The sequence below is a fragment of the Rhinoderma darwinii genome, chromosome 1, assembly GCF_050947455.1.
Source record: "Rhinoderma darwinii isolate aRhiDar2 chromosome 1, aRhiDar2.hap1, whole genome shotgun sequence".
NCBI lineage: Eukaryota > Metazoa > Chordata > Amphibia > Anura > Rhinodermatidae > Rhinoderma > Rhinoderma darwinii.
Genome location: NC_134687.1, coordinates 300,424,168 through 300,441,327, shown reverse-complemented (window position 1 = coordinate 300,441,327; position 17,160 = coordinate 300,424,168). Strand labels below are relative to the sequence as shown.

At 40.9% G+C, this 17,160-nt stretch overlaps 1 protein-coding gene across 1 annotated transcript in view; it reads left to right on the top strand.

Annotated features, from left to right (window-relative positions):
• Window positions 1–16,820, top strand: part of MAP1S (microtubule associated protein 1S) — a 95,827-nt gene extending 79,007 nt beyond the window's left edge. The window contains exon 7 of the mRNA XM_075825426.1: window positions 14,775–16,820. Coding sequence (XP_075681541.1) covers window positions 14,775–14,930 — 156 coding nt within the window. The 3' untranslated portion in view covers window positions 14,931–16,820. The remainder of the gene's footprint in view (window positions 1–14,774) is intronic.
• Window positions 16,821–17,160: the final 340 nt, after the last annotated feature.

Sequence of the window (17,160 nt, the reverse complement as noted above, 5' to 3'; positions counted from 1 at the left end):
GTCCTCATACAGCTATGTAGACGAAAAAATAAAAACGTTATAGCTCTTTCAATGCGACTATAGAAAAACGAATAAAATAGCTTGGTAATTAGGGCCTAAAATGGGCTGGTCACTAAGGGGTTAAAGGGGTTGTCTGAGATCCCAACATTTTTTCAAAAACTGTGTCATACATTACCCCTTAGGCTATGTTCACACGGGGTCTTTTGCCGAGTTTTTTGACGCGGAAACCGCGTCGCAAAACTCGGCAGAAACGGCCCGAGAACGCCTCCCATTGATTTCAATGGGAGGCGTCGGCGTCTTTTTCCCGCGAGCAGTAAAACTGCCTCGCGGGAAAAAGAAGCGACATGCCCTATCTTCGGGCGCTTCCGCCTCCGACCTCCCATTGACTTCAATGGGAGGCAGGAGAAAGCGTGTTTTCTGCCCGCGGCGCTCAATGGCCGCGGGCGAAAAACGGCGCGATCATTGCTATTCACACGGAGTATTTTGGGGGAGGAATATCTGCCTCAAAATTCCGTTTGGAGCTTTGAGGCAGATATTCCTCCCCCAAAATACTCCGTGTGAACATAGCCTTATACAGACAACCTAAATAAAGCATTATTTTTAAAAAAAATTCTACTTAACACATTTCTTCTTTGAATTCAGCACAGTTTGTTTACATGCAGTTCAGCTCTGGTTTGTTGATCTTTCCTTGTGATGAAACTTTTTTCACGTGCACGCTCATTGCAGGCTGCAATGAGCGTGCACGTACCTTCCAAGAGTTCACGTGAGCTGTCCTTGCTCCTCCCGCTGACCTCCTTCACTGGACTTGTCTCCTTGCTGACATTCTTGAAGGATGATGAGCAAATGTTCTCCTCCCTATTATGTTTTTCACATTTATGTTTTATTTCTCCTTTCAGGTCTATAAACCTCTTCGTGTCTACCCTAAGGGTATGTTCACACGCACTAATTACGGACATAATTCGGGCGTTTTTGCCCCGAATTACGTCCGAAAATAGCGCCTCAATAGCGTTGACAAACATCTGCCCATTGAAAGCAATGGGCAGACGTTTGTCTGTTCACACGAGGCGTATATTTACGCGCCGCTGTCAAATGACGGCGCGTAAATAGACGCCCGCGTCAAATAAGTGACCTGTCACTTCTTTGGGCATAATTGGAGCCGTTACTCATTGACTCCAATGAATAGCAGCGCCAATTACGCCCGTAATGGACGCGGCGTTCAAGCGCCTGCACATGCCGTTACGGCTGAAATTACGGTGATGTTTTCAGGTTGAAACATCCCCGTAATTTCAGCCGTTACGGACGCCCTCGTGTGAACATACCCTAACCCTTGTCCGCCCTCCTCTATCTCATGTCTCTCTCCACTAAGGCCATGTTCACACAGAGTTTTTTGGCAGGAACAATATCTGCCTCAAAATTCCGTCTTGAAGTTTGCGGCAGATTTACCTCTCCCTGCACGTTGTTTTTTGCGTCGTTTTTCCCAGCGTTTTTTGTGCGCTGTTTGCGTTTTTCTTTGCCGATTTTTTCGGGGCGTTTTTCGCTTACTTTATCTTGGCGTTTTTTGCTTGTTTGTTTGCGTCTTTTTTTGCGATGTTTTTGAATGTGTTTTCCGTTTCGTTTATCGTATCCTTTTTTTCGCGTCGTTTATCGTTTCTTTTTTTGCGTCGTTGTTCTCGGAAATTTTTTATGCGTTTTTCGTTGCGTCTTTCGTGTGGTTTTCCCCGTTTTTTTTCGCAGCCTTCTTTGCCTCTTTGTTTGCGGCTTTTTTCGCGTCATTTTCCACGATATTTTTTTCGTAGTTTTGCGACACGTTTATCATAGCCTTTTTTTCTACGCTTTTCGCATATTTTTTGGGGGGTTTTTTTTTCTGCGTTTTTCGTTGCGTCTTTCGTGGCGTTTTCCCTGTCGTTTTTCGTGGCGTTCTTTGCCTCTTTGTTTGCTGTTTTTTTCACGTTTTTTTTTTAATGTTTTTCCCCGCGTTTATCGTAGCCTTTTTGGCGTTGTTTTTTTATTGTTTTTTGCGGCGTTGTTTGCGGCTTTTTTTGCGTTCGTCCAGCCCCGTCTTATGCCTCATGCACACTTGCGTGTAAGATTGACGCCCGTGAGAAACGCATATGAATCGGGTCAGTTTGTGTGCGTTCTGCATCAGTGTGCTTATCAAGTGGCATGCGTTATTCACGCACTCAGAAAGGCCATTTTTTTTTACACCAAATTGCAGCATAAATCACGCACCAAACACGCTTGTTTGGTGCATGGTTTTCACGCACGCACTGACTTCAATGTGAGTGTAGGTGCATGATAACGCAACAATAGAGGACATGCAGTATGTTTCACGCAGCGGACTCTCGCTGCGTGAAAGCAGGCCAATTTAAAATAATGGGTCGCGTGTGCTGTGCGTGGTTTTCACGATCAGCACACGGGCGAGATTCACCCTGTTGAGAATGGGGCCTTAGGCACGATTTACACAAGCGTGAATCACGTCCGTGTGCTGTGCTTTGAAAAAACCCATTTATTTCAATGGGGCCGTTGACACATTCGTGACTTTTCACGCAGCGAGAGTCTGCTGCGTGAAACATACTGCATGTCCTCTATTGGTGCGTTATTATTATGCAGCTACACTCACATTGAAGTTAATGCATGCGTGAAAACCACGCACCGCACACACGTGTTTGGTGCGTGATTTACACAATTTGTTAGATGAAAAAAATGTGCTGGCTTTGTGAGTGCGTGAATAACACATGACAATCGAAAAGCACACTGATGCATAAGGGCGGATTTACACGAGCGTGTGCGTTTTGCGCACGCAAATACAGTGGCGTTTTGCGTGCACAAAATGCACTTGACAGCTCCGTGTCATGTTCATATGGTGCGCAGCTGCGTGCTTTTCGCCCAGCCGCCATCATTATGACACTCCTTTGGATGTTTGTAAACAGAAAAGCATTCATACTTTTTACTGCTGTTGCGCGAATCACGCACGTCCCACGGAAGTGCTTCTGTGTGGTGCGCGTGATTTTTACGCACCCATTGACTTCAATGGGTGCGTGATGCTCGAAAAACGCAGAAATATAGAACATGTCGCGAGTTTTACGCAGCGTACTTACGCTGGGCAAAACTCACGGACAGTCTGCATGCCCCCATAGACTTGCATAGGTCCGTGCGACCACACGGGTTGCACGGACGTATAGGACGTTCGTGTAAATCCGCCGTAACGCGCACACACAGACATGATTGACGCAAGTTTTTCACGCGTGTAAAATACACACGCTCGTGTGCATGAAGCCTTACTAATGGACGCTGTTAGACAGACAGTAATGAACTAGTAATACATTTTAAAATAAATGAGGACATAGAAAAAATATTGTAATGAAATAACACACATAACACTGGTTAACAATTTTATTAAAAATAAAAAAGGGTGTCATTGAAGTAGTCCTTGAACTTGATGTAGTACCAAGGACCCAACCTGTAAAAAACACATAACTAAGAAAAAAAAAGTGATGCTTAGATACACTGCTCATGTGTGATACTGTCTGTTTGACCATGTATCTAAGCCTACCACAAGGTAGCCTTAGATACATTACCCAAGCAGACAGTGTCACACATGGGCCATGTATCTAAGAATACATGTTAGGCTTAGATACAGGGCCCCAAAACACAAATCTTATACAGGAATAAAAAGAATGTCATCTGGGGTCCTGTATCTAAGCATACATTGTGTTAGGCTTAGATACAGGCTCCATGTGTGACAATTTTTTTTAGCCACTGTATCTAAGCCTAACAATGTATGCTTAGATACAGGACCCCAGAAGATCTTTTACAGTTTAATATTATACGCTCTGCTCCGGGACTCCTGACATCGTAGCAGAGCCTATAATAGCGTAGTGCGGCTCCTCCTTGGGCCTGCTCGGTGCTACGGCGCAACGGTGTCCCGCGGGCCGCAGATAACAGCCTCAAGGGCTGCATGCGACCCGTGTGCTGCATTGTGTTGTCTGATCCCCTATCAAAGCCTACTATGTGTAGGCTTTGATAGGGGAAGAACTAAAAGTACAGAGGTCACTGTACCTCTCTAGTCCGCGGGTGCCGTCCCTCTTCACTTTTTTCACTGTGAACACACATAGGCGCGCTCACAGTGAAAAAAAGCTGCATAGGCTGGGCGGGCACCCGCAGAAACGACACATCTCCAGTGACGTGTCGTGTCCCATCCGAGGTCTCGCTGGGGCGAGACCATGTGATCGGGACACAACACGACAGTGGAGGAGGAAGAAAACGTGACGTCAGAAGACAGGTGATCTGAAGAAAAGAGCTGCCAGAACGGAGAACAGAAGCAAGATTGCACAGGTAAGTATATTATGGAATAGTTAATGTGTGCATTGTGTGTTTAACTTTTAAATAAAAATATATCTCGGACAACCCCTTTAAGGCCTAAAATAGGCTGGTCACTAAGGGGTTAAAAGTAAAGTCTTTAAATCAAAACTGACAAATATTCAAAAATAGAAGGAACTGATAATGGGGCAAGAACTATTTCACAGGACTGTAATAAGTCATGACTTTATATTCTAGTCGAAGCAATAGTTTAAAGGGTGGAGCTTAGATCCTATAGGAGAAGTTCCAAGTAATCGGAAGAAAGATCACAGCCTGTTACTTGGAACATACTCCCTCCTAGTGACCCCAGGGGTGTGATGCAAAATAATTTTTTCTTTCTGGTTATTACTGCTTTTACCAGTCAGAAGATATGTGCTCCGTCACATAGAGAAGTCTTGGTTTTTTTTTCTACTAAAAGGGTGATTTTAGCTTTTTTCTTTTTTTTTTTTTCCCCGTCTACATGCCACCTGCATCTAATCGGGACACTTGTCGACTCTTGCTCAAATGTTTTCCGGCGGCGTGATACTGAGATTTTTGGTGTCTCTTAGTTTTGATGATTTTGTGAAGCTGTGCTTATGTTTATCATATATGCCTATCTTGAGCTTTTACATTTTTAAAAGGTGTTGTGCAACAAATATAAATGTTTTGTTTTTTTTGCATTTTTATTTTGTTTTATGAATACAACTCTACTCTTGCATGAAGGTACCCATGAGTGCATTCTGCTGGTTGGCATTTACAGCTGATACTGTGCACTAACTGCTGGGATTGGAGTCGCATCTAAGCCATTGCACAGGGAAGGGGCTTTATCATCCTAATCCCATCGCCCTCCCCACTTTGTAACGCAAATGCAAGGTGTTAATGATGGTCATGGCAGCCTGTGGCGTAAAAGGCCCCGCAGGTCTGCCTCCTTGGTGCTCCTATCCTTAACCTCCTGCCGCCCCAGCCCTTTTTCAGATTTTGATTTGAGTTTTTTTCCTCCCCACCTTCCAAAAGCCATAACTTTTTTTTTTTTTGGAGCGCTATTTATTGTGCCCTATAATGTACTAGGAAACGGGCAAAAAATTATTTGTGGGGTAGAAAATGAAAAAAAACAAATATTCCTCCATTGTTTTTTTGAGGAATTCACTGTGCAATTAAAACATGTCAACTTTATTCTTTGGTCAATATGATTACGGCAATACCAAATATATATATATATATATATATATATATATATATGTGTGTGTTTTTTTTCTATATTTGACTACTTTTAGAAGTAAAAACCGAAGTGTAAAAAATTATTTATTTTGTGTCGCCAAATTCCGAGAGCCATAACTTTTTTTTTTTACGTTGATTAAATGGTACGAAGTTGTAGTTTTTAATGCTACCATTTTGGGGTACATGCGACATTTTGATCACTTTTTTTACATTTTTTTGTGGGAGATGAGGTGACCAAAAAATAGCGATTCTGGCGTTTCCAAATGTATTTATTTATTGTTACGACATTCACCGTGTGGGTTAAATGATATATTCTAATAGTTCACACTTTTACGGATGCGGTGATGCCAATTATGTTTATTTTTTTTTTACTATGCTTTAGGGGGTAAATGGGAAAAGGGTTTTTGTTTTTTTAACTTATTTTTTATTTTAGTTTTACATTAAAAAAAAAACCACTATTAAAAATTTCTACTTTTTTTTATTAGTCTTCCTAGGGGACTTCAACCATCGATCGTTAGATCGCTAGCACTATATACTGCAATACTAATGTATTGCAGTATATCGTGATCCCGACAGGCTTCTGTTAAGCCCTGCCAGGGCTTAATAGGAGCACAAAGATGGTGGGCCTGGGGGCCTTCATTAGGCCCCCACAGCAACCATCGACACCCTGTGATTGCATTGCGGGGGGCGCGATGAGCTGTTAGAAGGGGTCGCCCCCTCTTTCTAGCGGTTTTTTGTTTTTTTTTAACCCCTTCCCGCCGCAGCCCTTTTTCAGATTTTCATTTTCGTTTTTTCCTCCCCACATTCCAGAAGCCATAGCGTCTTTATTTTTCCGTCGATTTAGTACTATGAGGGCTTGATTTTTGCGGGACGAGTTGTAGTTTTTCGTAGCATCATTTATTTTGCTGTATAATGTACTAGGAAACGGGGGAAAAATTATTTCTGGGGTAGAAAATGAAAAAAACAGCGATTCCTCCATGGTTTTTCACCCACGGTTTTTACGGAATTCACTGTTCAATTAAAACAACATGTTAACTTTATTCTGCGGGTCAATACGATTACGGCGATACCAAATATATATAGTTTTTTCTATATTTTATAAAACCGAAGTGTAAAAAATGTATTTTGTCGCCAAATTCCGAGAGCCATAACTTTTTTTTTTTTTTCGTCGATTAAGTGGTATGAGGGCTTATTTTTTGCGGGATAAGCTGTCGTTTTTAATAATACAATTTTTGTGTAAATGCGATGGTTTGATCGCTTTTTATTTCATTTTTTGCGGGAGATGAGGTGACCTTTTTTTTTTTTTTTACGGCGTTCATCGTGCGGGTTAAATAATTATATATTGTAATTCAGACTTTTACGGACGCGGAGATACCAATTATGTTTATTTTTTTTAATATGCTCTAGGGGGAAAATGGCAAAAGGGGGGTTTTTTGAACTTTGAATTTTTTTTTTTACACAAAAAAAAACAAATTTTTACTTTTATTTTTTTATTAGTGCCCCTAGGGAACTTCAACCAGCGATTGTTAGATCGCTTGCACGATATACTGCAATACTAATGTATTGCAGTATATCGTGATTCTGACAGTCAGGGGCAGGGCTTAAAGGGAATGTGTTGCCAGAAAAACATGTTTTTTTTTTAAAAATTAAACATTTAGTGTGTGGGTGATTAAACATTGTTCAAATTTTTTTTATTTTTTTCACGAGTCAGGAAATAGTCAGGAAATATTATAAATTAATTCTAATTTATAATACTACCCATTTTTGGTCACTAGATGGAGCTATTCCCAAAATTGCAGCATTGCAACATTGGGTTAAAAGCCCTCGCTCTAGTGAGCTCTCAGCATCCCCCCCTCCTTTATCCTGGCTAGTGCCGGGATAAACGAGGGGTTTGAACGGTGTAACCTCCTACACTGTGTGTCGCCATTTTTTGAGCTAACACACAGTGTAGTAGGTTTACATACAGTAGTAAACACACACAAACACGAACATACATTGAAATCTCTTACCTGCTCCTGCCGCCGCGGCTCCCTCCGGCCCGTCCGCTCCGTTTGCTGCCGCTGGTCCAAGTGCACAAATCCGGAAGCCGCGACCGGAAGTAGTAATATTACTGTCCGGCCGCGACTTCCGGTCCACAGGAAAATGGCGCCGGACGGCGCCAATTTCGAATTGGACTGTGTGGGAGCGGCGCATGCGCAGTTCCCACACAGACGCCGTACACTGAAGTCAATGGGACGGGAGCCGTTCGCAGTCCCTATGGGACTGTGGCTGCCGTATTCCATGTCTGTATGTGTCGTTAATCGACAGACAGAAATGGAACAAAAAATGGCAGCCCCCATAGGGAAGAAAAAGTGTAAAAATAAGAAAGTAAAACACAAACACACAAATAAATATAAACGTTTTTAATAAAGCACTAACATCTTGAACATATGAAATTTTTTTTGGGTGATGACACTGTTCCTTTAATAGGTGTACAAAGATGGCGGACCTGGGGGCGTTCATTAAGCCCCCAGGCAGCCATAGCAACCATCGCCCCCCCCCCCCCCCCCCCCGCGCGATTGCGTTGCAGGGGGCGCGATGAGCTGTTTGACGTGTCGCCCCCCCCCCCCCCTCTTTTTGAGGATTTAAATGCTGCGGTCAGTATTGACCGCGGCATTTAACTAGTTAAACTAGTGGGATCGCGCTCGAGCGCGATGCCGCTAGTTACTCTGAAGTGTCGGCTGTAACATACAGCCGACACCGGCATCGTATGGAACGAGCTCACTGCGTGAGCCCGCTCCATACTTCCCCTACCCGACTTTGGCGTATGGATACGTCAAATGTCGAGAAGGGGTTAAATGTTGTGGTCGCTATTGACCGCGGCATTTAACGAGTTAAACTAGCGAGATCGTGCTCGTACGCGATCCCGCTCGTTACTCTGAAATGTCGGCTGTAACATACAGCCGACACCGGCATCGTATGGAGCGGGTTCACTCAGTGAGCCAGTTCCATACTTCCCCCTACCTGACTGGCGTATGGAAACGTTAAATGTCGGGAAGGGGTTAATAGGAGCCGCTAAAATACTACACTGCAAGACCAGATTATTCCAGTGGATTGTGGAAGCTATCTAATGACTGCATACTCAAGTCCCCTAGTGGGATTAAAAAAAAAAATTAAGAAATTTCAAATCGTTTAACATTTTTACAGTAAACTTATGTAAACCATTAAAACCTAAACATGAATGGTATCACCGCAACCGTAATAGTCTGAACTATTAACCCCTACCCGACATCTGCCGTATATATACACGGCACACGTCGGTTGGGGGAGTATGGAGTGGGCTGAGTCCACTCCATAGAACGAGCAGGTCTGCTTTGTTAGGGTATGTTCAAACGGCCTTTTTTCGGGCCGTAAAAGCCCGGAAAACGGCTGAATAATTGGAAGCAGAACTCCTTCAAACATCTGCCCAGTGATATCCATGAGAAAAACAACGTTCTGTTCCGACGGGCCATTTTTTTACGCGGCTGTTTTGAAAAACCGCTGCGTAAAAAAACTGCTGCGAAAAAGTGCAGGTCAGTTCTTGGGACTTTTTGGAGCAGTCTTTCATAGACTATTAAAAACGGCTCCAAAAACGGCTGTAAAAAAGGCCACAAATCACGAGTGGCTTAAAATACGTCTGAAAATCAGGAGCTGTTTTCACTACAAAACCGCTCCGTATTTTCAGACTTTTTTGACTCCGCGTGTGAACATACCCTTACACTTCCGGTTAACGAGCAGGATCTCGCTCATTTAACCCAACTAAAAACAAGGGGACGAGACCCTCCGTAACATTCCAACGCGCCCTCCCGCCCGGAACGCGATCAGGGGGGGGATGCTGTTGGTTGGCATGGCATCCTGGGGGCCTGATAAAGGCCCCCAGGTCCGCCGCCTTAGCCTCCTATGAAGCCCTAGGAGTACAATCCGTATCACGATATATTGCAATACATTAGTATTGTAGTACATCGTGCATGCGATCCAATGATCGCTGGTTCAAGACCTCTAGGGGGACAAGTAGAAAACAAAACTATTTATTTTTTTTTTTTTTACTAAATGAAAAAATTAAGATCAAACCCTTTTCCCTAAAGCACAATGTTAAAAATAATTAACATAACTGGTATTGAAAAGTATCCGGCACACAAATGTGGTTCAATTTTGCGATTTTATTAAATTCGATGCCATGGGCAATGTGCGTGCAACGTTTCGGTTCAACGACCTTCGTCAGGCACTGCAGGTGTACAAAATATTTCACATGAATATATTGGCATCATATTTCAACAATAACATAGTGCATTAAATCAATGGTGCAAAACAGCAAGTAAAGAGAAACTTGAAAAATAAAATAAAAAGGTATAAAATAAGAACAGAGTCTTTTGTCAAGACACATACAGTGCTCATATATAGTCAATATATCTATTATTTTATTGGGAACAAGCCTCAAGGTATAGATATGCATATTTATTTAAATATGGCCCAATGTATGTTAGTGGGTGACTATCAATCCAGCGCACAAACAAAAGGTATAAACAATAGCGGTATATTGTCGAGTATCACATCGTCATATCAAGACCATTTAAGACAATTTCTATCAAGTGTGATGATTACAATGGGATAGTGAATAATGTAGCTTAGAGCAACAGAACGAGGTACATAGAAAGAAAATCTGTGATTTACAAGAGATTCCACATATCAGTAATCCATTCTTAGAGGAAACAAGTACATTAGTATAGATGGCATAGATCATAGAGCGTAGGTTAACAGAAAATACACTAGTGTTATTCACACAGATATAGTAATGTAGCTGGGAACAACAGACCGATGTATATACAGAAAATCTCTGATTCAAAAAGGGATTCCACCTATCTGTTTGCCATTCTTTAAGGAAATAAGCATATTAGCATATATGGCATAAATCATAGAACGTAGGTAAACAGAAGATACATTGGTGATATCAACACAGATACAGTAGAGGGAATCCGCTATTGTTCATACCTTTTGTTTGTGCACTGGATTGATAGTCACCCACTAACATACATTGGGCCATATTTAAATAAATATGCATATCTATACCTTGAGGTTTGTTCCCAATAAAATAATAGATATATTGACTATATATGAGCACTGTATGTGTCTTGACAAAAGACTCTGTTCTTATTTTATACCTTTTTATTTTATTTTTCAAGTTTCTCTTTACTTGCTTTTTTGCACCATTGATATAATGCACTGTTATTGTTGAAATATGATGCCAATATATTCATGTGAAATATTTTGTACACCTACAGTGCCTGACGAAGGTCGTTGAACCGAAACGTTGCACGCACATTGCCCATGGCATCGAATTTAATAAAATCGCAAAATTGAACCACATTTGTGTGCCGGATACTTTTCTATATACAATTGGGTTGGGACCCTATTCGTGCACCTCTTTCAATCTTGTGCGCTCTGAACCAACACATAACTGGTATTGACGCATCCGTGAAAGTCTGAATTGTTACAATGTATCATTTAGTCCGCACGATGAACGCCATAAAAAAATTAAGTCAATTGCTGTTTTTTGGTCTCCATCTCCCACAAAAAATGAAATAAAAAATGATAGTCTCATGTACCCCAAAATGGTACCAATAGAAACTACAGCTCGTCCCGCAAATAATAAGCCCTCATACCGCTGATTCAACGGAAAAGGTTTTGGCTCTCAGAATATGGCGTCAAAATTCTAATTTTATTTTTAACCATCGTTTTTTTCCTTGTAAAAGTAGTAAAACAAAAAAACAATATAAATTTGGTATCGCTGTAATCGTATTGACCCGCAGAATAAAATAAACATGCCGTTTTTATCGCAAGGTGAACGCTGTATAAACAAAAGCGCCTAAAAGATTGAGGAATCCGTTTTTTGTTTTGTTTTTTTCCTATTCCACCGATCAAATATATTTTTCCCGTTTCCCACTACATTATATGGTACAATAAATGGTGCTGTGCTGTGCTACGCGGTTTCCGTAACTCCCATAGAAGTGAATGGGAGTTACGAAAACCGCGTAGCACTGCGACCTATGCTGTTTCCATAACTCTGTGGCTATGAAAACAGAGCAGCATTCGCTTCTATGGGAGTTATGGAAACGGCGTAGCTCAGTGACCTCTGCTGTTTCCGTAACTCCCGACCACCTAACCAGGAAGTGGTAAGGAGGCAGCGGAGCCGAGTAAGCTAGAACATGGTTTAGGGGGCCCCATTCTAGAGATAGATGCGGGTCCCACCTTTGGGACTTGTACCTATCAGACTTTTTTATGGCATGGCCTGTGGATATGCCATGAATGTCCAAGATGGGAAAACCCCTTTAAGCCCCGCTGAGGCTCGACTTGATTTAGAGGAAGAGTGAAGGCTAAACTAGGGGCCTTCTTTAGGCCCCTGCCATCTGATCCGTCGAGCTGTCTGAGGGGGCCGGTCCCTCTCTTTAACCTCTCCGATGCTGCGATCGCGATTAACCGCAGCATTTAAGTGGTTAAACGGCCAGGCCTTTGCTTAGTCCCGGGTGGCAGCTGTAATACACAGCTGACACCTGCAGTGTATGGAGCAGGCTCAGCACGTGAGCCCGCTCCATACATCACCACCCCCCTGCACCAGGGACTGCTATTTTCTTCGGGGTGCGCGAAGGGGTTAAAAACGATATCTTGTCCTGCAAAAAAACAAGCCCTCCAAAATATGGCGACCGAAATTTTTTTATTTTTTTTAAATTTGGTATTGCCGTAATCCTATTGCCTTGCAAGTTAACATGTTGTTTTATACAGCACAGTGAACGCCATAAAAACAAAACAAAATTCAAAAACAGGAATTGTGGTTCTTTTTCTATTCCACCCCACAAAGAATTTTTCCGTTTATTATGGTGCCATTGAAAATTACATCTCGTCCTACAAAAAACAAGCCCTCTTACGGCTATGTCACTATGTAATGTTAGAGCGTGGTAGCAGAGTGCTGAGGCTCATAGTGCATAAACTTCACCAACGTTCTGCTAACACAACAACGGCAGTGTTCCACACCACTTCTGACGTTAACATCCGCACAAAATCTGTGTTCCGGGAGCTTCAGTGCACGGGTTCCCATGGCCGGGCTGCTACATGCAGGTTTTACATTACCAAGCACAATGCCAAGCGTCGAATGGAGTGGTGTAAAGCACGCCGTGACTGTGACCAATCACACTTTTCTATCTGGCAGTCTGACGGATGCAAGTTACAACTTTTTTATATTTTTAGTTTTTCTGTTGCATAAGGCAATCAAGCATTCTCTGCCAAAGGGCTCATGATGCGTAAATCTGGTTCTGGGTATAGGTGTGAACGTTAATTTCAAAATGACATATGTATTGTTGTATGTGGGAGGAATGCCTCCAATCTGGTTTCATACTGGTTTTAACAGGTTTATATACTGAGCTGCTTTTTGGAGTATTCCAGTAGCCTCAAAGTATTTGAGATTTCAACAAATCTCAATTTTTTTACTCAGCGTGTGGATAAGAACTGTAGAAAACGGACTTTATAGTTTTATTTAAATTTACTGTACTAAATTTGGTAAACTGAATTTTATTTTTGTAACCTATAGCGTTAAAGACAACTTTTCCTTTTTTTTTTTTTTTTTTGCACAAATGTATTTGGCTTAATTATTTTTCTAATATCTTTGTTCAAATTTTTTCCTAGTTTTTTGAACCCCTTAACGTGCCACGTACATGTACGTGACAGCCGTTATGGGGAAGTATGAACCGCGTTCACGGGCTAAGCTCGTTCCATACTTAGCTGTGAGCTGACAACTCACTGCAGTGGGTGGAATCGATGATCACTTGAAATTCAGCCTATTTAACCCCGAAGATGCCACGGTCCATACCCCTCCCTTAATAGAATCATGAGCCTCAGATTCCTGATTTCAGGGGCAGCTGAGGATTGCTTCAGTGCACCACACGTCTGCGTTCATTATATTTATGTACCCTGTTGTGTATATACTACCTTTTTATTATACCCTGATATACTCTACACATCTTGCATATGCCATCACATTAGAAATTGAAATACCAGTAAGACCCCCCAAACAAAACGACTACTTATTATACCTCTAGATTGGGATGCCCTAGGGCGTGTAGCTTCCTAAATGGGGTAATTTCTGAAGGCTATTTTGGTACCTCAGAGGCTTTGCAAATGGGACATGCCATCCCAGCAAAATCTGCACGTCAAATGGCACTCCTTCACTCCAAAAGCCAAATGGCACCTCCAGGCCTCTGCAAACCTATACTGGTACCTAGAAAACATCCTAATTAAAAAGGGGTCCCAAAATCCACAAGTTGCTGTTTTATTCCGTAGGCCTGGGTTTCAGTCAAGTGGCTATTTCTTAAAACTGCAGAATCTGGGCAATAAATATTGAGTTGCCTTTCTCTGTTAATACATGCTGTATTACAGGGAAAATAAAAGACATAACATTGAATTTTTTCTAAAACTTTTTTACATTTCACCTTAACTTTCCTATTATGCCTGTGAAACTTCCAAAATGCTGTTTTTGAGTACTTTCAGGGGTGCTGTTTATTAAATGTTGCTTACGTAATTTTGAACAAATAGATTCCGCAAAGCCACTTGAATTGGTCCTTAAATAAAAAAGGCTTGGAAATTTTTTTTTATATATATATATATATATATATATATATATATATATTTTTTTTTTAATTTAAAGAGTGATTTCTAAAATTATAGGTCTCATAATGTTCTAAAAACAAAAAGGATGCTCAAAAAAATGGTAAATGTTAATTAGCAACTATGTTGTGCGCAAAAAATGACTGTATGGGCCACATTTTACCACGATCATAAAGTACAATTTGTCACAAGAAAATCTTAGAATCACTTGGAAATGTAATGCATTTCAAAGTTATTACCACATAAATTGACACACGTCCGATTTTTGAAAAAATGCGTCTGTGCCCTGAAGGCCAAAAACTACCTGTGGCCGCAATACATATTTATCATGTTCTCATGCAGTAATGGGAAAACTTCCAGACATCTGCACACCTCTCGGGTCATGACTGCTGAGCTGCCCCATACACGTTTTTAGATTGTCTAAAGCCGCCAATTGTGGCAGACTACTTTCACGTGTGTGTGTGTGTGTCAGACCTTACTCTTCATTAGTGTTTTTTCTTTTGTTTTTTTAAATATCTTTATTAACTGCATTCTCTCTCTGTTTACAGGTTACACTGATTCCTACTTTTGAGTCGACAAGCGTTCATGCATGGTATGAGGAAACGCATGCCCTTCAACAGTCTCTTGGTATCACTGTGTTGGGCAGCACCAGCAGTGTGTCTATGCAGGGTGAAACATTCCCTGCTTGCAAAGTAGAGTTCTAATTATTTTGTATCCTGCTACGTACTTGCACATTGGGAATTATTTTCAGACGTTGTGATTCAGAGCTGCTTTCTGGATTTTCCTTTTTCTCCATTGCACAGCTTTTTTTTTTTTTTTTTTTTTTTTAGTAGATGCAGTACTTCACACTGGAGTGAGGGCATCCACATTCCTACCCATTGGTCACTATCAAGAACATTCTGTTTGGTCTACTGTGATATCATTTTGTTTGGAAGTGGAAAAACTTGTGCACAACTGAAGAACACTCCATGGCATTCATGAAAGTTCTTTCCCAAATTCTTGGCATGGAATCTTATACCTGTAAACAATAGACTTTCCCTTCACCTGTGCCGAAGACTTGCTTACACTTCACATTCATATGTTTACAGTTGAATTGTCTTTTGTGTGGGTTTAGAAGCTATTGCATTTGTTGCCAGAGGTCATCACCTTAAATATATGTATGTGGGTATTTGCCTCTGTCATACCATAGTGAAATTATAGCTCCCTGTAAATGTGATGGGTGGAATGAATATGGACTGGTCATTGATATGTTCACCTCGAATATCCATGGGACGAGTCCTGCATGTTCTATGATCATCTGCTATATTTGCTATAACAGGTCATCAAAACCTGTGGTCCTCGGTAAAGCAGGGTACGGATTCTTACGATGTAGTGACCACACAATCCTATCCGCATTCTCTTTTATAGGATTATAATATTTTCTCTAAACCGTTAAATAGTTAATTATGTACAATGTGTACACTAGATGTTTCTCTAATATCTGTCTCGGTCGTATCATAATCCATTGGTAGACAAACTGTTTGCGAGCATGTTATGAACGAGATCAAGGGTGTAGAAAAAAATGTAGGCCCTGATATTCCTTACTATCTAATATTCAGATTGCGTTTCACATAATTTACTCACTCACTAGCATGGATTTACCACTTGGTGCACAAACCTAAAAAAAAGCAACTGTAAAGTTTGCTTGTTTTGGTAGTTAGCCGAAAAGCCATGAGGCCATAATCATGTTTTACAGACCTTTTTTTTGAGTGTTGCAGTCTGTCCATTTTTTGTTATTTTTTTTTTCTCCCCCCAAACAACTGATTGTCATTGATTTTCAGAATAATGCAATTGATTCTAGAATTACCTTTGCATCATGTTGACATGAGGATTATTTGATCGCCTGCTGGTTTATTAACATTTTCTTCGCTGTATCCTTTTATTCTACTTAAAATCCTAGACTTTGCTAGGTTACTCATATGGAGGGAGGGAGTTTGCATTTCGTGGCAGCTGTTTTAGTTTGACACTCCCAACAAAATAAAATTTGTCCTTTTCCCTATAAGTCAGGCCAGAAATTAACTGAAAACTCCCCATTGCTTATTAGAGTTAGAAGTCCTTTTCTAATGCTGTTAGTTAACTTAATGTTTTTAAATTTCTTGTTGGATGAAGAAAGAAAAGAAACCCGTTTCGCTGCAATATCGTCCTTGACTGTAATATGTATTTTCAGCTGTTCTGTGAAGTGTACTATGTCCAAACACTAAACACACCATTTTCTTCCTGTGATACAAAGTTCTGCTAGCTAGTTATGTTTTTTTTAATTGTATTATAGTACACTGTAGTAAATGAAGGATTATTGCCTCTTGCACTCCACCAAAATGTGGAAAATAATTTCTTAGACATGCCAATAAGCCATGTTAAGTGCCAGTCAGCCCCAAGAAGGCATTTAAATGGGGCTTTAAACACCCGGTCATTGTCTGTCAAGAGGATTGAGCACCCACCCTGACAATAAAAGTGTAGGTTGCATAGATCATGTACCACTTTGACCATAATGTTCAGCAAAATTTGTATTGTGAATTCACATAGCTTTGAGTAGACAAGCAAATTAAAATCTGAAATAAACAAGTGGTTGTGACGTCTTTTATTTCAAATCATATGTCTTACATAAGTTATTTGTGATGAGTTGGTGTTATAGTGTACATTGCAAAAGTATTCACCCCCTTGCTGGTTTTCCTGTTTTGCATTACAACCTCGTAGTAAAATAGATCTTTGGGATGTTTTGTACCATTTGATTTACACAACTTGCCTACCACTTCAAAGGTAAAAAATATATTTTTTACTGTGAAAGAATAATTAAGACAAAGATCTTTAATGAGACTCACCACATAAGTGCCCTATCTCCTACATAAGGAGATCGGCGCTATAATGTAGGTGACAGCAGTGCTTTTTATTTAGAAA